At 39.9% G+C, this 21,033-nt stretch overlaps 1 protein-coding gene across 4 annotated transcripts in view; it reads right to left on the bottom strand.

Annotated features, from left to right (window-relative positions):
• Nucleotides 1-21,033, bottom strand: part of TULP3 (TUB like protein 3) — a 65,424-nt gene that overhangs the window by 14,566 nt on the left and 29,825 nt on the right. For 2 of the 4 annotated variants that reach the window (XM_077759185.1, XM_077759184.1), the window contains exons 2-4: nt 14,670-14,721; nt 4,959-5,118; nt 4,118-4,294 (exon numbers count right to left, since the gene is read on the bottom strand). In XM_077759185.1, coding sequence (XP_077615311.1) covers nt 4,118-4,294; nt 4,959-5,118; nt 14,670-14,702 — 370 coding nt within the window. In that variant the 5' untranslated portion in view covers nt 14,703-14,721. The remainder of the gene's footprint in view (nt 1-4,117; nt 4,295-4,958; nt 5,119-14,669; nt 14,722-21,033) is intronic. The other 2 variants (XM_077759186.1, XM_077759187.1) reach the window with 2 other exon arrangements.

Consider the following 21,033-nt stretch of genomic DNA (forward strand, 5'->3'; position numbering starts at 1 on the left):
GGATTTGTGCCTGTCAGTTCCTGTGTTCCTGGAGGGCTCTCTGTGAATGCTGTCTCTCTGGAACATGCTCCAAGATGAGCAACTAACCTCCCCACTGTGTGTCCCTGGCGCTCTTCAGATCACTGCTTCCACACTATATGTCCACAGGTTGTTTGCCTGCCTTCTCCCCAAGAGCAGTGCAGCACCCTCTGGGCTCTCCCTGAGCCATGGCTACCGACCTTTAGAACCCTAGGCTTTAAGCACCACTGGTTGCAAGAACTCACAAAATTCAGCCCCTCTCACTTTCTAAACCAATCACTGTGGGGATTTGTTTTCTCCATGCACTCCCCTGTGTGTTAGTCTGTCTCTCACCCTTCTCTGCAACTGCAGCTCTCTCCCCACTGCAGCAGCATGATTCATCTCCCAAACCTCATCTCCATACTTCCTAACTTCTTCAATATGGCCTCTTCTCTACCTTTACTTGTGGAGTATGTTCTGGCAGTCTTCAGGTCAATTTCTAGGGTATTCAGAATGATTTCATAGTTATCTAGTTGTGTTCAAGGGGTGAGGTGAGCCTAGGGTTTTCTGACTCCACTGCCATCTTCCCCTCCCACACCCATTGTTCATATTAAATGGGTCAATAGTATGGTATGTTAATTATATCTCAATAAGGCTGTTATTTAAAACATTCTTTGGTTTGTGAATATTTTTTTCTTTTGTTTTCTAAAATGTTAACCTTTTTTTCTTTTGTAGCAAAAAGGCAGAAAACTCCTGAGATCTCACCGTCATATGGATGTCTTCAGTTAGTAAGTACTATGTTTGCAAATGCCCTTTTTATACAAAGAGCTCAGCTTAGATGAACATAAGTCTTAAGATGGAAATACAAGATTTCTCCCAAAGTTGTAGAACAAATAAACTGGACCCACATAAGGGACATAATCTGCCAAACTGACATATCACAGATCCTTTTTTTTAAAAGTTTATTTATTTTGAGGGTGCTGGGCAGAGAGAGGGAGAGAGAGAATCCCAAGCAGGCTCTGCACTGTGAGCACGGAGCCTGATACAGGGCTTGATTCCATGAACTGTGAGAGCATGATCTGAGTTGAAAGCAAGTGTCAGGCACTTACCCAAGTGAGCTACCCAGATGCCCCAATACATCATAAATCTTAATCAAAAAAGTCCTTAATGGGTTTTCTGTTCAAGATTTGACTTGCTGAGATGTGAAAAGGCGTTAACCCATCTGACACTAAAAGGACAGTTCTTAGGAAAAACATAGCAGTCAATTAATAGGGCAAGGTGAAAGGGGCAACTTGGTATTTATAGTAAGGGATAAAGAATGAAACTAAGAATCAGGAAATCTAGGTCTGCCACTATACTTGGGATAAGTAATTTTGGTTTTGGTTAAATTAAGGTTGTCATTGCACTGACTCCTCCATGTCATTCACTTTCTTTTGTCGTAACAGTGGTAGTAAAATAACAGGGAAGTGCCACAATCACATTCCTATTACAGACAGGGATATGGAGGCAGAGAAAAGTGAAACTGTGTTCGCCTTTCCAAACCAGATGTGGCAGAGTTGAGATTCAAAACCAAACAAGCTGGCCCCAGACCTATGCTCTAACCCACTTCACCACCCCCATACTGCACCTTGCACTCCTGCCATCTGTGCTGCTTTTCACAACATATCACAATTTTACACCCAATGTCTTTGCACGTGTTCTTTCTTCAGCCCAACTTTGCCACCTTACTAGCGGTGTGATCTTGGACAAATTAATAATTTTCTTATATGTAAAACGGAGAGACTAACATGTATAAACTCCTCAGAGTACTGCTATAAATATTAAATTAATTGAGATCATGCATGTCGTGTGCCCAACATACAAGAAACATTCAAATTGTTGGCCTGCTGCTTCAACAGATGACACAGTACACAGGAGGCAGTGCATCCTTCACAGCTTAGCTTAATCACCAGCTCCTTCTGATGCCTTTCTTGTGCCTCCTCCTTGCTCACGCAGTGTAACTCTGTTTCTCCCTGGTTTTTCCTCTGGCGTACACTACACTATAACTCTAGGCCACACCATCGGCCAAACTATCTCCTCCCTAAGCTTCTCTGCTTCCATACTTGCCTCCCACCTCCAATTAATTCTTTATGGTGCAGAGTAATTTTTCTTAATTTTCCCAATAAGCCCAAATCTGATGATAACATTCCAAAGATTAAATTCCCTCATAGGTTCCTATTCTTCAAATAAAGCCCAAATTCCTAATATGGCCTCTACTGGCCTATATAATCAGAGCCCACGTACCCCTTCAGGCTCACCTCTCTAATCCCCCTGCCCATCTTATCACCTCACATTCTGCTCCAGCCATTTGAACCGGCCAGTGCCTCTTCCTGCATCAGGCTCTAGCATAGACATCGCTTTCTCTGGGAAGCTTTCCAAACCTTCACTTCTGGGTTAGGTACCCCTCTCAGTGCTCCCTTGGCTATTTAAGTACATGATGCCTCAATTAGAATAGACACTTCAGGAGGGCAGGAACCTTGCTTACTATTGTAGCCTAAGTGTCTAGAACAATGCCTAATATACAGTATATACTCAATACATATTTCTTAGATGAGTGAGTATGTGGATTTGTTTGAATGTATATCTGTTCTACCATTGTGTGGTAGAATCTCCTGCTTCACACATCCCAGGACCTAACTGCCCATCTATTACAAAGTAGGGCCCTGATAAACATGTGTCCGTGACCGGGTTTCAGTCTTCAGGAAAAGGGACACTTAATTCCTTCCCACTAGAAAATTATTTCTCTAAGAAGGAAAGAAAACTACAAGAGATCTCCAAAATGTATAGGAATGTCTGTGGAAACGATAATTCCAACTGGCAGAAAGTAGGCTCCAGTGAAAAAAGTATTAGCTTAAGAATATCTTGATACAATTTGTATTTCTGGTTGGTTGTGACTTATCTTTTCTCTTATCACTAGATCAATATAAACTGAAATGGAGGCCAAGTAGGGGTGCTGAGTGGCAACTCTGCCAAAAGAAGGGAATGGGAACTAAAAATAAAATGTCATGTTGCCTGGCTGGCTCAGTCAGTAGAGCATTCTTGATCTCGGGGTTGTGAGTTCAAGCCCCACATTGGGTGTAGAGATTACTTAAAAATAAAATCTTAAAGGGGCATCTGAGTGGCTCAGTTGGATAAGTGTCTGACTTCAGCTCAGGTCATGATCTTGTAATCTGTGGGTTTGAGCCCTGTGTCCAGCTCTGTGCTGACAGCTCAGAGCCTGGATCCTGCTTCAGATTTTGTGTTTCCCTCTCTCTGTCTTTCTGCCCCTCTCCCACTCATACTCTGTCTCTATCTCTCTCAAAAATAAATAAATATTAAAAAATGAAAAAAATCTTAAAAATAATAAAAATAAAACATCAAAAAGAAATAGTTACATATAGTAGCTAATGCTGCTAATATATATTTAATTATCTACTTTTTCTCAGGCAACAGGATAAATACTATGGTTGACAATGATCAATTCTCAGATATCACCTCTGTAAAGCCATAAGTCACATTCCAAGCAATTTTATGCTTTTGTTTTTTGTTTTTTTTTTTAAATTTTTTAAATGTTTTATTTATTTCTAGGAGAGAGAGAGAGAGAGACAGCATGAGCAGGGGAGGGTCAGAGAGAGAGGGAGACACAGAGTCTGAAACAGGCTCCAGGCTCTGAGCTGGCAGTCAGCACAGAGCCCGACGCGGGGCTCGAACCCACGAACCGTGAGATCATGACCTAAGCGAAAGTGGGACGCTTAACCAACTAAGCCACCCAGGCGCCCCTATGCTATTGTTTTTTTAAAAATGTTTATTTATTTATTTTGAGAGAGAGAGAGATAATGAGTGAGCACAAGCAGGGGAGGGGCAGAGAGAATCCCAAGCAGGCTCTATACCGTCAGCACAGAGCCCAACATGGGTCTCGATCCCACAACCCTGGGGTCATGATCTGAGCTGAAATCAAGACACTTAACCAACTGAGTCACCCAGGTGTCCCTGCAAGCAATTTTGAATCATCTAGATTGTTAACCAACAAAGAAAAAATGGAAAGGAAAAGTAATATGTGGCTAAGGTGATTAACTGCCTTACAGTCATTACCAATCCTCACCATGTTTTTGGAGAATCTCCTGTAGGTCTGGCTTGGGTGCAGTATCCATCGTGCTTTCCCCATCAGCACTTCCTTCAGTATCCTCTTCTGTAGCTGAAGAGCCTACTGAGAGAACATGAAGTTTGGTTTCCAAATCTTGAGCATCTGGCTTCAAAAAGGCAGCTGGACCATCAATGCCTATGGTCCAAAAAAAGGAAAAAAGAGGAAAATATTATCCATTATTTAGCTGGGTGGTTTGGGTACATGTGATCAGAATTAAGAACCACCAAATCGTTTTACTTCTTCTTCTTTAACATCCACACAGACATTTGTTAATAAAGTAGCTCAGGACTGGTGTTCATTTTATTAACAGTGTGACTGTCACTAAATAAAATGTACTTGAGTGTATGCTTTAGAAACTAAAGAACAAGACCATGAAAACAAAGTAGGTCTTCCAAAGTTCAGATCCTGTCCAAGTTAATAGCTCACCATCTCATGTGGTTCATTGAGTCCTATCTATTGGAAGAATGGATGCTCTCTACTACTCCTGGCTTCACGGTTAACTCTGTCATGATGCAACAATCAAGACAGTCAGTTCCTCAAATACGCCATTCTGGACTAATTCACTTGGCAATGAAAACAACAGTTCTAGGATGGACACGAACTTCAAGGTATCTTCCGCTGATTAAACCATGGCTTTTATTTTAACTCAAAGACCCAGAAAGTAATTATAAAGATTTATGAAGGTACCTAGTAACAAGACTAATAATTGTGCCTCTGGTCCATCTGACACTCCTCCTGCCTCCTCCTAGGTTTATGAAAACCGTACCCTAGTGGGAAGAGATGCTGCCTAAACACACACCATGTAGGATGACATCATTCTGTGGGGTATGAGGCTCCACCAAAGGAGTTTGCTCTTCGCTACCTCTTGGCTTTGAGCGACGTAGCCTTGCTTCTGGATTTGGCTGTACCATGAGTGGTTCAAGGCGCTTTTTTCTCTGCTTCTTCTCCAGCAGTGCTCTCTAGGAAAAAATTGTGATATTATAGCCAGAAGTGTTATGATGAGACCTAGCTGCTTTGAACATTTACTGTTTTTCACTAATCCACACAAACCTCTTGTGAATTAATTTATCCTGATTAAGACATGGCAATATTAAAGCACAGAGAGGGACAAGGGCTCACTCATTTTGTTTACTATATATTTACCGAACACCTTTGAAGATCCATTTAAAATGATACAAATACATTTCTAGCCAAGCTGAAGCCGTGATCTAAGTCTATTTAAAATATTTATAGTAATTATCATACTACTAAAGCATGACCACAAATTTAAAATACATAAACCTGCGTAGGGAAAAGATAAACACAGTAATGTTGATTTCTTTGGGTGGTAAAATATGGAAATTTTTTTCCTTTTTCTAGTTTTTGTATTTTCTAACTTTTATAACTGAAAAAAAAAACTTTGTATCCTCTAAACTTCAAAGTATTTTCATATTTTAATCAGCTATGGAGCAGTGACTTTTCCTTTCTTGCTCATTTTTACATAATCAGAAATTAAACAAATCAGGGCCGAAAATAAAGAGGGAAAAAAACCTTGCAGTTGGGACATTCTAAATAGAAAGCAATCAACTCTGGATAAAAGTGATAGAGAATATGGTAGCAAGGAAACATGAGGGACTCTGAGAAAAAAGCCCAATATGAAGAAAAGGAAGGTACGAGCATACATATTATTTTTAAGCTTTGACAAATAAGAGTTTATAATACCTGGAAATTATTATGGATCTGGGATATCTCAGAATAGGAAAGTGCCAAGCCCCAAGCTAAAAAAGCTAAAATCTTTGATTTTAAAGCAAAGATATTATAACCTTTTTTATTGTTTCTTAGGCAAAAAGCTATCTATTTACTTTTTTTCACTGATACTGCTTTTAAAAAGTGCCACGAGAAGAAGAGTTACTCCATGGGGTGAGACAATAAGTAGAAAAGGATGTATGTTTTTCCATGACTGGGCTCATGAAAGCACATGGGTAAATTCAGAGGACACAGAAGAAACAGAACTACGCTTTACCCAACCCCGCGAGTAAGAAAAGAGACTAGGGGGTGAAGATAATGTGGCTGAAATGGACTATTCCATCAAGAATGAATAAAGGTTAGAGGAAGCTGGGAAGAAATAACTGAAATTTCTCAGATTATTTTGAGACTCATGAATTGATATGAATAGATGGACCTTAATGTAAAATGAACACTAAACACAAAAGAGGTTCTAATGAGCTTTTCCCCACTGCACTTGCTGATATGGTTCTTCTAGCAACTGAGAAGTCTTACGTAATGGCTAAGAAGCAAGATGGCTGAAGAGACGAGACGTGAAACATACAGACGTTAGAAAGTGCTGCCATCTATGTGGCCACAGTTATCTAGTCTCATATAGTCTCATTTCTGGCAACAATGGATGAAGCAAAGATACAAGCCATAGCCAATCCATTCTGTTAACATATGTAAAGAAAAAGTGTTCTAAAGGAAAGGGGTATTCTGCTGGTGGTCCAGAAAAGGGCAGCCAAAGACCAAGAATTTGACCGAGTTTATCCACTCTGTCCCAAAACAGAGAAATGTTGAATCTGGTAGACAAGAGTATTCAATTTCCTGGGAGAGCTTAGTCTGTTTGTGGACAGGAGACCATAGAAGGGCTTCTTCGTGGCCTTGGGGAAATGTCCCTCGAGACTACTAATTTCATTTCCTCAGAGGCCCTGCTTACCAACCAGCATTCTGATTTTCAATTAACTTCTTAGGTATCATGTTCCCAGAGCAGGAAGGCATGAGCAGCACAGATGAATGTATACTGGAAGAGCTGCAGTTCTCATTGTAGATTAAAAAACTGGCGTCTGGTTTCATACCTGACTGTTGTGAGTTTGACCAATGTGAGTTTGTGCCAAAGGACCTCGTTACATTTAGGTCCATGGACAAAACCAGTGGGGAGACCAGACTCCTGGCCAGTGATCCTCCCAGTGTGTGTGGTGAAGCCTTGCTCTGTCAATGTCAACACCAGTCATGCTTATTTAGATCAACAACTTGAGGGGAAATCAACAACTGCAGATTTGAACTATGAACCTCAGGGCCACAGTTACTACATTACAGCACTGAATATAACCTACTATTGCCCAAGTCTGTAAACAAGAAAAAAAATCACAAAATACATACAGGCAGGCAAACTGCCATTTTGGTGAAAAGCATCTCCTGATTTAGCATTCTAATCATCCTCACATAGTTTGGAGGAGGGAGAAGGTGGGTGTTAACTGAGCTTCAATGCAACAATGTCAACTCACATTTCATTCTGTTTTACCTTCCCTAAAAAGCTGTAAATGAGGCTGCATAAACAAAGGATTCCTTAAAATATTAGAGGAAGGATGGATAGTCAGGAAGAGAGCCACAGGTGACTATTTGATGCGCTCAATGCAATTAAAATATGTTGCTTTCAAGACCTTCAGTGTCACAGGGCCAAACCTTTAAATTTCCCAATTTCCTTGGAAACTGAACAGTATCTTTTCCAGAATGTGGTGGCATGTCCTATTATCACTACCAGGGAGCAAAATGTTGAATGGAAATTCCAAAATAAATAAGGAAATAAAGGAGATTAGATGGGGGAGATTCCATTAAATGGCATCATTCAAGAAAATAATAAAGCTCAGGCAAGCCTCAAATTGATGAGAGTCTGACTTGACTGATTCTCAATTTTCCACAATGACTCCCTAGAAGTGATGGGCTGGTTCAATATGACACTCTTGGAACAGATTCACTGACCAAGACGGACAACCAGCAAGTTCAGAATGGTTGCCTGCGCTCTAACAGTTTGGCTAAAAACTAATCTTCCTGGCACACAAAGTGAGATCATAAGATGAGACTAAAGTTTTTAAATCATACTTCTTTTTTTTTTAGAGAGAGAGACAGAGAGAATGAGTAGGACAGAGGGAGAGAATCTTAGGCAGGTGCCACACTCAACACAGAGCCCGACACAGAGCTAAATCCCACGACCCTGGGATCATAACCTGAGCCAAAATCAAGAGTCAGATGCTCAACCAACTGAGCCACCCAGGCACCCCTAAGTTATGCTTCTTAAAATATCAATTCAGGGGCACCTGGGTGGCTCAGTCGGTGGAGCGTCCAACTTCGGCTCAGGTCACGATCTCACGGTTCGTCGGTTTGAGCCCCGCGTCAGGCTCTGTGCTGACAGCTAGCTCAGAGCCTGGAGCCTGTTTCAGATTCTGTGTCTCCCTCTCTCTCTGACCCTCCCCTGTTCATGCTATCTCTCTCAGAAATAAATAAAAACATTAAAAATTAAAAAAATATATATCAATTCAGTGCACCAATGATCACCTCTTTTTAGGAACAAACAGATGAGCAACCTGACCAAAAAGGACTATGTTGTAATTCAATCTATTGTCCACCAGATGGCATAGATGCTCTCCACCTAATGTGCATCCAGGGCAGAGTAACATCCCTAAAAGAGTCTAAAAATCTTTACAATCTATATAGCCAGCTAAGGAGTTCACATACCCTGTAAAAAAAAAAAAATGAGTACCCTAGAGAAACTAGTAACAATAAAAACAAAATATACTCAACGAGAAAGAATGCCTTTTCAATAATGGTGCTGGGACAACTGGATATCCATATGCAGAAGAATGAAGTTGGAATCTCATCTTATACCATATAGAAAAATTAACTCAAAGCAAATCATAGGAGCAAGTCTTGGTAATCTTGGGTAAGCAATGGTTTCTTAGATATGACACCAAAAGTCTAAGAGAGAGGAGAAAAAATAAATTAAAACTCTATGCTGAAAACAATACTATTAAGAAAGTAAAAAAGAGGGGCACTTGGGTGGCTCAATCGACTAAGCATCTGGCTTCAGCTCAGGTCATGATCTTACAGTTCGTGGGTTCGAGCCCCATGTTGGGCTCTGTGCTGACAGCTCAGAGCCTGAAGCCTGCTTCTGATTCTATGTCTCCCTCTCTCTCTGACCTTCCCCTGCTCATGCTACCTTTCTCTCTCTCTCTCTCTCTCAGAAATAAATAAAACTTTAAAAAAATTTTTTAAAAAGAAAGTATAAAAGACAACCCACAGAATTGGAGAAAATATTCACAAATGATACTTCTGATAAGGAACTTGGATCTAGACTGTGTAAAGAACTCTTATAATCTAACAACAAAAAGACAATAACCCAATTTAAAAATGGGTTTTCTCCACTTCTCCATAGAGGACATACAAAGAGCCACTAAGTCCATGTTAATGCTCAACATCATTAGTCAGTAGGGAATTGCAACTCAAGACTACAATGAGATACCACTTCATACTCACTAAAATGGCTGTAATCAAAGACATACAATAGTAAGTGCTGACAAGGATGTGGAGATGCCAGAGCCCCCAGACATTGCTGTATAAAATGTATAAAATGCCAGAGCCCCCAGACTGTATAAAATGGTTCAGTGACTTTTGAAGACAGTCTAGCAGTTCCTTAACCTGTTAAACACAGAGTTACCATGTGACCCAGGAATTCCACTCCTACTACCCGAAGCATAGTAGGTACACCTTCAGATACCTATACTTAGATACATTAGACAAGAGAGATGAAAGCATGTCTGTACAGAAACCTATACACAAATGTTCAGAGCAGCATCATTTGTAATAGCCAAAGAGCAAAAATAACGCAAATGTCCATCAACTGATGAATAGATAAACAAAATATGGAGTATCCACAACTAGGAATGTTATTCAACAATAAAAAAGACTGAAGCAGTGATATATGTAACAACAGGATGAATATTTTCCTAAGTCAAAGAGGCCAGGGGTGCCTGGGTGGCAGTTAAGCATCCAACTTCAACTCAGGTCATGATCTCACAGTTCGTGGGTTCGAGCCCTGCATCAGGCTCTGTGCTGACAGCTCAGAGCCTGGAGCCTGTTTCGGATTCTGTGTCTCCCTCTCTCTCTGCCCCTCCCCTGTTCATGCGCTATCTCTCTCTGTCTCAAAAATAATAAACTATAAAAAAAAAAACATTAAAAGAGGCCAGACACAAATGACTACATATTATAGGATTCCATTTTATAGGAGGTCTAAAAATCATTGGTACACTTTTTTCTCAAAGTTATTTTGAGAGAGTGTGTGTGTGTAAGTGGGGGGAAGGGCAGAGACAGCAGGAAAGAAAGAGAACCCAAGCAGCTCCATACCACCAGCACAGAGCCCAACGTGGGGTCTGAACCCACGAACCGTGAGATCATGACCTGAGCCAAGATCAAGAGCCAGATGATCAACTGACTGAGCCGCCCAGGGAGCCCTCATGTGTACACTTTAACTTGGTGTATATTTACAGTGTGTGAATTAGAGCTCAATAAAGCTGTTCAAAAGCCTATATAGGACAAAAATAGCCATGTCTAAATTATTTGTAAATCTAGGATCTTTAAACATTAAATCCTAAGATCATACTAACAGGGGAAAAGACAGATATGAAAGAAACTAACCTGCTCGGTACTACTGAAACATGGATGATGAAAGAATCAGTTAAGAGAAGGAAAGTGGTCAGTGTGGAAATAAAGTGGGACAAAACTTAGAGCTATCTGTGTCTCTAGCACTCTGCAAGGCAGGGAGTGGCCTGGCCAGAGACTCACTACCTCCTTCCATTGGCAAGTGTATTGCTTGAGTAGAGGTGAATTAATTATACTGTCACACAATGATATTTACCATAAATATCATTTTACAAACCCACTTGCTCTGATTTTAAACTTACCAGGAAATTTCCCAATTGCAAACGTCCTACAGATAGGAATGTGATGACCAGCTGAGTCTGTTATATATAGTTCACTAGAAATTAATGAATTAACCCCCTGAGTTAGAGTCCTCACTTATGAACTGGTTAGTATGAACAATCCTCATGAGACTTAGGAACTTTGGCTGCTCCTAGCAAACTATCTCTCTCATCCTACAAAATTCATCACCAATGACTCAACCATGGGAACATTCCCAAAGCAGGACTCCTAAGATGTTAATCTACTGTATACATCAGGCAGGGGTAAGGTTCCCCTAGGCTCTCCCATGTCCACTGATAATCACTGCCAGAGTAAGCCACTGTCGTGGATGGGAGTGCACAATATGCCTCGGGTAGGTTGGCAGGCCCTGGACTGTGAGTCTTCCATCAAGATCCTACCAGCCTACGAGGCCCAGACCGAGCAGCAGTCTAGCCTTCCTCAATGTACATACATCTCAGCTCTAACTTCCATATTCTAAGATCCTATCTAATATTCTGTTATCCAGTCTGACCTCACTCTACAGATGAAATAGTAGGGACCAGAGTTTAAGAATCTTACCTAAAATCAGAGGTGCCTGGGTGGCTCAGTCGGTTAAGCATCTGACTTCAGCTCAGGTCCTGATCTCACTCACAGTTCGTAAGTTCGAGAGTTTGAGCCCTGGGTCAGGCGCTGTGCTGATGGCTCAGAGCCTGATGCCTGTTTCAGATTCTGTGTCTCCCCCTCTCTGCCCCTCCCCTGCTCATGCTCTGTCTCTCTCTGTCTCTCTCTCAAAAATAAACATTAAAAAAAATCTTCCCTAAAATTATATAGCTAATTAATGGCAGACTAAAAACTAGAACCAAAGGCTTCTGATGCCCCGCCCTATGTCTTATTCATTCTGTAGAGCTGCCTTTGTTACAGGCCATTTGAACACTCAGCTTTCATTTGTGGAAATTCCCTTGCCCCCTGTTGAGCAACCTCCTTCTTATGCCTGAGGCAGTGTTTCAGGCCCCTTACAGATTCCCACACACTATTTAACACCAACGATTATACATCAGGCCCGGAAATTTTTTGAAATTTAATACAAAATTTTATGTCTTGATATTCACTGACTACCTCTAGAAAGATACATTAAAAGTCAGTGACAGCCTCCGGTAAAGAACGAAGCCAAATAGAGGAGAGACTGTTCACGAAATATCTTTTCTTTATTATTGGAATCCATACCATGTGCTTTTATTGCCTATATAAAAATTTAATTTTATAAAAAAAGTGTCATAAAAAGGCTTTACAAAATCCCAACATCTATTTATCACATACATATCACGTGTAGCATTCTCACTGAAAAGAATAAAAACTACACAAATATTTGGGCCCCCTTTTAAAATAAAAGAAAATATGTCTCTAAATTCAAAAACTTATGTCTACTATGTTATTTCATAGATGACTATAGATTTTAGATGTTAGCACAGTATGTATCAGTTAGCCTTATAAAAATAAATCAAAGATCTACAATTTTGTGGGCACATCTCTGTAAATACAGTTTGCTATGCAATGGACTACAGAAAATAAAGGGCCCATTCTCAAGTATTTCGATCTCTTTTGTGTGTGGTAGGGAGGGTAAGTATAAGTAGAAATATATATATAATTAGAATTTTCCCCATGATCCCAGTTAGATTAGTTTCCTTCCTAGTTTTATGTTATGTTTTCCTGGTATTCGAAAGGATTGTTTATTTCATACCCTTCACCAGACAACTTTACAGATGTGTGCAGAACACTAGGGGGGGTCTCTGCTTAGAGGCAGCCCACCTCATGGAGGAAAATAATGAGACAACCATCTATAATTGCTAAGAAGTTTTTTGCCATTTTCCTGCTCCACTGTGCAAAACTAGATGTGCTTAAAATGTCCGTGGGTCTCTTTAAAGGAAGCAGGGTGGAGGGAGGGTACAGCTGGTATATTAACCTCAGCAGTGGTTCCCACAGAAACCTACCGATAAAGAACGCTACAGCCAGGCTCCCCCAGGACAGGTCACTCATGTCAGGGTCCCCAGCCTTCTGAGCCCGTATCCCCTGGGGATCCCTAAGCCCCGAAGTGGATTTTACTGACACACGCCAAGATACAGGTACCCTTGGGGTTCACGTGGCCCTCCCCACGTGGAAGGTGGGTTCTGAACACCAGGCTGCACAAGCGTTTTCACGGTGGTCTGGGGACAGGCAAGCTCTGTGTGTGTTCATCTGGGTGCAGGGAGAACCCGAGGCAGGTGGGGCCCAGAGCACAGTGTCCAGTGGTACTTGTCCCGGCTGACCAGCCCTCCAGGGCCCTCACCAGGGGTGGAGAAGCTGTGGTTGTCATGTGCCCAGCTAGGTGGCTCCAGACAGGCCTCTGTTACTATTTAGACCCTGAAGCCGATGGAGCTAGACGGCTGGGGCCACAGCTGCGCGGCCCTGTCCTAGTACCCAGGCTGCTCCCCTCTGTGCATTTCATGATGCAGCATGTGACAAGGGCTAGGGCCTGTGCAAGATGATGGCACAGCTGATGATGGAGGCCACCACGGCCACCTAGAAGCCAGACGTCTCCTATGGGGGCACAGGCTTGCACACAGGGAATCCCTGACAACCACTGGGCAACGTTCCCCTTCCAGATGCACGTGAGGAGGCCGGACCCCATCATTTGGTGACTTGACTGTCATTGCAACACAATGACAGTCTCCTCCATCGCCATGAAAGACTTAGAAGGTGCCATTCAGGGGCGGCCACACATAAGCACAAGCGCCAGTGCTGTTCCTGGGGCCAGTGTGGTGTTCCAACCCACAGGGGCCGCATCGTACAGTGAGGGGGCCTGCACATCCCCATGTTTTTAACAAAAAGACCTTTTCCCCAGTTTTTAACAAGTCCACCTTTAAAGCAATTTATTACACTAGAAATCCCATTGTTAATTCAACATTAAATAAGACAAAACTTTAGAGGTATGTATAACCACCTAGAGTCCAGACACTCTGTTAATGACCCTACAAAGGAAAACTAGAGCTATAGAATGTCCTGAATTAGAAAACATGCACAAATGAAAGCAAGATATGTTGGAGAAACGTTCTAAGCTGACTAACAATGATGATCATAGCATATAACGACACACAAGTGTCCATTTATTCCTTCCTTCCTTCAAATATTTAATGAAGGATTATTATGTGCCCAGTCCTATGCTAGGAACTTCTGATCTAATGGTCATCATAAACAGACTTGGCTCCGGTTCTCATGGAGCTCAGTCTAGTGGAGGAAACAAATAGAAATCAAATCATTGAAGAAAAGAATGAATGTGTAACTGAACATCGGGACCAGTGCTGTGAAGAAAACTGTGCAATCAGGGTTTTATGCAGGCACTGCAGCAGGCTCAGATCTGCATTTGAGAAAGAGAAAAACACTGTAGTTCAATGAAATTGAATGAAACTGTAGTTCATTGAAATTACAATGTAGAGAGATATTTAAAGGCAGCAGGACCAAAATACTATACAGAAATACAATGTTAACATTCTTCTAATTCTTAGGAAAGGTGCCAAGGAATTTCCAGTGATTATAAATCCAAGGCCAGTTTTATGGCTGTGCTCTCAAGGCCCTTGGGTCTTGCCAGAGCCCAGGGCCTTGGTTCAGCAAATACTAACTCCAGACACTGCTTAGTTACAACATCAGAGCCTCTCCCTGTCCTGTCTTCTTCCCATGACTCTACCAAAACTTCAGAGTCCAAGACCATCAGCATCGTGGTCAGTATAGCTGTCCACTTATTTCAAAACAGCAGGGAGCCTCCTGATTTGCTCACCTGATTATCTAGTTTCAGCTGGCGAAGCTTCATGGTCTCATCTTCAAAGGCACTATTTAAAAAGGAAAACAAAAGCATGTAAAGAGAAAATTCTGTTAAAATCATGTCAATTTCATATTCTCCATACTCCCCTGGGCTAATTGGAACCAAATGATTCTTCTTTAGAGAAAGCATCACTTTCTAGATGTCACCTGACACTGGCTACGGAAGGACTTGCCACACTTATTCCATGGAGGACCTCGGGAGACTGAAGTTCCCAAGACTGGTAAAAAAAAAAAAAAAAATGTAGAACACAGACTCCCATGTATGCAGGAATTAAAAAAAATTTTTTTTTGGTTTTACTTATTTTTGAGACAGAGACAGAGCACAAGTGGGGCAGGGGCAGAGAGAGGGGGAGAAACAGAATCTGAAGCAGGTTCCAGGCTCCGAGCTGTCAGCACAGAACCTGAAAGAGGCTCAAACCCGTAAACCGTGAGATCGTGACCTGAGCTGAAGTCGGACGCTTAACTGACTGAGCTACCCAGGCGCCCCATGGAATTTTTTTTTTTTAAACCATATGTTGGGTACTAACTATAGCCCAGACACAGTGCTAAGTATCTAATATGCATTGTTCCTCAGACAATCCTACAAATTAGGCACTATTATTCTTCACACTTTGAAGATGGAGAAACAGATTTAGAGGCCTACGCATAAGGTTAAACAGCCGAAACAAACCCTAATCCAGGTCTCTTTCCAGAGTCTAAATCCCACCTAAAAATCCAATATATTTTTCTTCTTTTCTGAAGCTAGTTCTAAGAAACAGAACTAGACTAAAATGGGGCTTGGGGCAGGCTGCCCCCAACTATGTAAAAGTAGCACACTGATAATTCTGAATTAAAGTTCACTTGAGAAACAGCCAATGCAAGCACATTCTGACCATCCTCTCTGTCCCCATGAAAGCAGGAAGTCAATTTCCCATGTATAAGGCATGCTTCCTGTACCAGGAGGTAAAAAAACATTTATCGCCAGAAATAGAGAATTCAAGGCCTAGAAGTCAATGTACACAAACTCTGCTTAAGTTCTTCACTAATTAGTAGCCAAGACTAAGGTTCTTTGTCTTGTCATTTCTTCACAAATTTATTGTTTCTTTCTCTAAAAGGTATATAAACCACCTGCTTTGGTCACTTCTTAGGTTCCATATCTATGAGACCTCCATATGTACAAAAATTTTTTTCCTATTAATCTATCTTGTGTCAATTTAGTTGACCAGCCAAAAGAACCAAGATGGGTAGGGGGAAATTTTCCTCACCCTGACAATTGTGTATAGCATCTGACTATACTCCACTGATATCCTTAAGATCTAGGCAGTCGGGCACCTGGGTGGCTCAGTCAGTTGAGTTCCAACTTTGGCTCAGCTCATGATCTCATGGTTCATAAGTTTGAGCCCCACATCGAGCGTGCATCGGGCTCCATTGGGCTCACTGCTGTGAGTGCAGAGCCCCCTTCGGATCTTCTGTCTTCCCCGATCCCCCTCCCCTCCCCAGCTTGCTTTAAAATAAACATTTTNCTTACTTTGCAAGTTTCCCATTAATAAAACATGATGCCAGTCATGGAAGGAGACTATAAGCATGGCTGAACAGATAAAACTTAACAGCACTAGGAGACAGATTTGTTTGATAGAAGAAAACAACAAAAAAAATGGAATCAAATGACTGTCTTCAACTGATAAACCAAATGCCTTTGAACTTAAAAAAAAAACAAAAAAAAAAACCTTTCTCTGAAGCCTTTTCTATTTTTGAGAATTTTCTAATTTAAGATTTTATTTTGTGACTCAGAATTCTTGGAAACAGTAGAGTATGAAACAAGGCAGAAATGGTTCTCAACTATTACTATTTATAATAATAGTAATTATTAATTGATTATAAATTCTTCTGGAGCTTACTATCAGAATCTATTTGAGAAGATAGATTCCATGACTACCAAGGGAAGCAGGGCCTATCCTGCATTTGAGGTAAAAATACCAAAACATCTATTTATAGCTTAATGGTTTACCACTACCTTCACACATTTTAGAAGGTTTTATGCATTTTAATAATGCATAGCAACTTGGAATATGTGTACTATCTCCAAGACTCCTGTCTACTAATCTATAAGCAGGGATTTTTTAATGTTTATTTTTGAGAGAGAGAGAGAGAGAAAGAGAGGAGAGCGCATGCGTGAGCAGGGAAGGGGCAGAGACAGAGGGAGACAGAGAATCCCAAGCAGGCTCTCCGCTTACGCAGGGCTTGAACCCAACGGTGAGATCATGACCTGAGCCAAAGCCGTACGCTTAATCGACTGAGCCACCCAAGCTTACAGCCCAAACCTGTAAGCGTATTTCATAAACCCTTAGATATAGATGACATTCTGGTTCTCTGACAGAGAGAACTTTAATTTTCTATTAATTAATTTCCTATTAAATTTCCTTCTAAACTATATCCTTAAAAAATTGCTGGGTATTTAAAATAAATCATCTCCTTTATCCCAGTTCAAAAGAAGGACATACAAACAAATAAAAATGTCAGATATGATGTACTCAGGCCTTGACTTTGTCAGTCCCTAACATTTCTCCTAGATATGTTCCTGTTTTCCTTAATGTTTTTAATATTCATTCACATATTTTTAAACCCTAGCTTTATGAACACAGTACTAGATTATTAGTATTTAGTGGATATTAGTATAAATTTGAAAAATTCTATATAAAATGACTAAGACAAACAATTATGAATATTAGGATATATAGGGAAAAATTATGAATATACAGGAACAGGTAACATGGTAAAAGAAAAATGCACTGTTATGTGCTGGTATTTTCAACAGCTACTGCTATGAATCCTGCTTCTCCTCTAACTCACTTTGCCTTCAACACTAAACTAGAATTGCAAAACCCGCCTGGCACGGAAAATAAATCATCCTATCTCACCCCCAACCCCACTTCTACACACACACACACACACACACACACACACACACAATGCTAAAACCTCAATCATACTGAATTCTGACACACCTCTAAAGTCCTCAAAGACTTCTCTTAAGGAGTGTATCTTCAATGCCAATGTCAATGCCAATCTCAACACCATGTAATTCCTTTCATCAAGCCTGGGCAAGCTGAACAGGCTGTGTTTTGGCCTGAACAAAAGCAGCACTAAAAATATGCTATATAATTATAACATTTAGATACCTCCTATACATCAAGAGCTATGCTTTCTTTGAGCTCTAGTTTTAAGTTGTAATTTAGCAGAAATAACAGATATTTTATATACTTACATTAATCTGACCTAGAATTTCTGGTCTAAACTAGAATATGATCTTACTAAATTTTCATTTTTTTCCTTTAATACTCTCTCTTTCCTTTAAAACAAAGTTGTTTATTGACTTCAAGCTGTATTACAAAGCTGTAATCATCAAGACAGTATGGTACTGGCTCAAGAACAGATGCACAGATCAATGGAACAGAATAGAGAACCCAGAAATGGACCCACAAATGTAGGGCCAACTAATCTTTGACAAAGTAAGAAAGAATATTCAATGGAATAAAGACAGTCTCTTTAGGAGGTGGTGCTGGGAGAACTGGACAGCGACATGCAGAAAAATGAACCTGGACCACTTTCTTACATCATACATAAAAATAAACTCAAAATGGATGAAAGACCTAAATGTAAGACAGGAAGCCATCAAAATCCTCGACGAGAAAGCAGGCAAAAGCCTCTTTGACTTTGGCCGCAGCAACTTCTTACTCAACACATTTCTGGAGGCAAGGGAAACAAAAGCAAAAATGAACTATTGGGACCTCATCAAAATAAAAAGCTTCTGCACAGCGAAGGAAACAATCAGCAAAACTAAAAGGCAACCAATGGAATGGGAGAAGATATTTGCAAATGACATATCAGATAAAGGGTTAGTATCCAAAATCTATAAAGAATTTATTAAACTCAACACCCAAAAAACAAATAATCCAGTGAAGAAATGGGCAAAAGACATGAATAGACACTTCCCCAAAGAAGACATCCAGATGGCCAACCAACACATGAAAAAATGCTCAACATCACTCCTCATCAGGGAAATACAAATCAAAACCACAGTGAGATACCACCTCACACCCGTCAGAATGGCTAACATTAACAACTCAGGCAACAACAGATGTTGGCCAAGATGCAGAGAAAGAGGATCTCTTTTGCACTGCTGGTGGGAATGCAAACTGGTGCAGCCACTCTGTAAAATTGTATGGAGATTCCTCAAAAAATTAAAACTAGAACTACCTTACAACTCAGCAATTGCACTACTAGGTATTTATCCAAGGGATACAGGTGGGCTGTTTCAAAGGGGCACGTGCACCCCAATGTTATAGCAGCACTATCAACAATAGCCAAAATATGGAAAGAGCTCAAATGTCCATTGATGGATGAGTGGATAAGGAAGATGTGGTGTATATATATGTATATATATACATACAATGGAGTATTGCTTGGTAATCAAAAAGAATGAAATCTTGCCATTTGCAACTATGTGAAGGAACTAGAGGGTATTATGCTAAGTGAAATTAGTCAGTCAGAGAAAGACAAATATCATGACTTCACTCATATGAAGACTTTAAGATACAAAACAGATGAACATAAGGGAAGGGAAGCAAAAATAACATGAAAACAGGGAGGGGGACAAAAACATAAGAGACTCTTAAATATGGAGAACAAACAGAGGGTTACTGGAGGGGTTGTGGGAGGGGGGATGGGATAAATGGGTGAGGGGCATTAAGGTCTACTCCTGTAATCATTGTTGCACTATACAGTAACTAACTTGGATGTAAATTTAAAAAATAAATAAAAAAAAAACAACACAAAGTTGTTTAATGGCAAGCCTAACCAAGCCTGGTTCATAAATCAACACAAAACAGAAAAAATTCATATAGAGTAAAAGAAATGGAATTATGTACTATATGTTCTCCCATTTTTCTCATGGAAAATTTCCTATTTGCTTGATACAAACAGGGAAAACCCTAAACATATATCTTATAAAAACACAGATCCAACATTAGAGTGTGGCATAGACTAATACCCATAGAATGCCATTCTCTTGAACTACTCTCCATTATATATATGTACATTTCATATATGTGTGTGTGTGAGTGTGTATGCATGCTCACCATAAGTGTAGTCACCATATCTGTCACCTTGAACATTACTATAGTATTATTGACTATATTCCCTATGCCATAGTTTTCATCCTCATAACTTATTTTGTAACTGGAAACTTGTACTCCTTAATGTCCTTCACCTTTTACCCTATTATTTCTTTAATTGAAAGGACTTTTGAGATAATATATGTTACAAGATTGCTGGTGATAAACCCTTTTTGTATTATTTTTTTTCTTCCTAAGTGTTTTTCTTTATTGATTATAAAAATAATGCATACTCATAAATTTTGTAAAAATTTATAAAGAAAAAGAAAGTCTTTTCATAATCCTACCATCTTGAGATAATAATCCCTGTTAACAAGGAAACAAACATCTTTATAAATATTTCTATTAATTTTTATATATTTGAAATAAAACTTATGATTTTTATATCATTTTAACTCAAGTATATCATAAGCATCTTTTATGTTATTATATAGGTCTTCGAAATATATCAAATGGCTAATATACTAAAATATGGACATTCCATAAACTTTTTTATTGTGGTAAAAACATGTACCATAAAATCTAATATCTTAACCATTTTTAAGTGGACAGTTCCGCAGTGTTAAGTATATTTTACATTGCTGTTTGCATACAATTTTTTACAGCAGCATTATTCACAAGAGCCCAAAAGTAGAAACATCTCAAGGGTCCATCAACTAAGGAATAGGTAAGCAAAATCTGATGTATCTATACAATGGGATTTATTCCACCATAAAGAGAAGTACTGAAACATGGGAGAGCCTTGAAAACATTACGCTACGTGAAAGGAGCCAATCAAAAAAAGATCACATATTATACAACACTGTTTTTATGAATGTTCAGAATAGGCAAATTTATAGAGGCAGAAAGTAGGTTAAGTGATTGCTTAGGGCCTTGTAGGGATGAAAGCTGAGGGATGGTAGCTAAAGGGCATAGGATGAAAATGTCCTAAAATTCACTGTGGTGATAACTGCACATTTTTGTGACTATACCAATAACCACTGAAGTGTGTATACTTTAAATGGGTTTGTAATGCATGGTATATGAATTATATTCCAATAAGGCTGTTATTATTAAAAAATTCATGAGTCCATGTTAATCCTAAATAAATAGCACAACAAAGATCTTCTTTACATAATAATGTCAACTAATAAATATAGAATGAATAATGGAAGTAGAATGTCACCA

Source organism: Crocuta crocuta, unplaced genomic scaffold, assembly GCF_008692635.1.
Source record: "Crocuta crocuta isolate KB4526 unplaced genomic scaffold, BGI_CrCroc_1.0 scaffold72, whole genome shotgun sequence".
Lineage (NCBI taxonomy): Eukaryota > Metazoa > Chordata > Mammalia > Carnivora > Hyaenidae > Crocuta > Crocuta crocuta.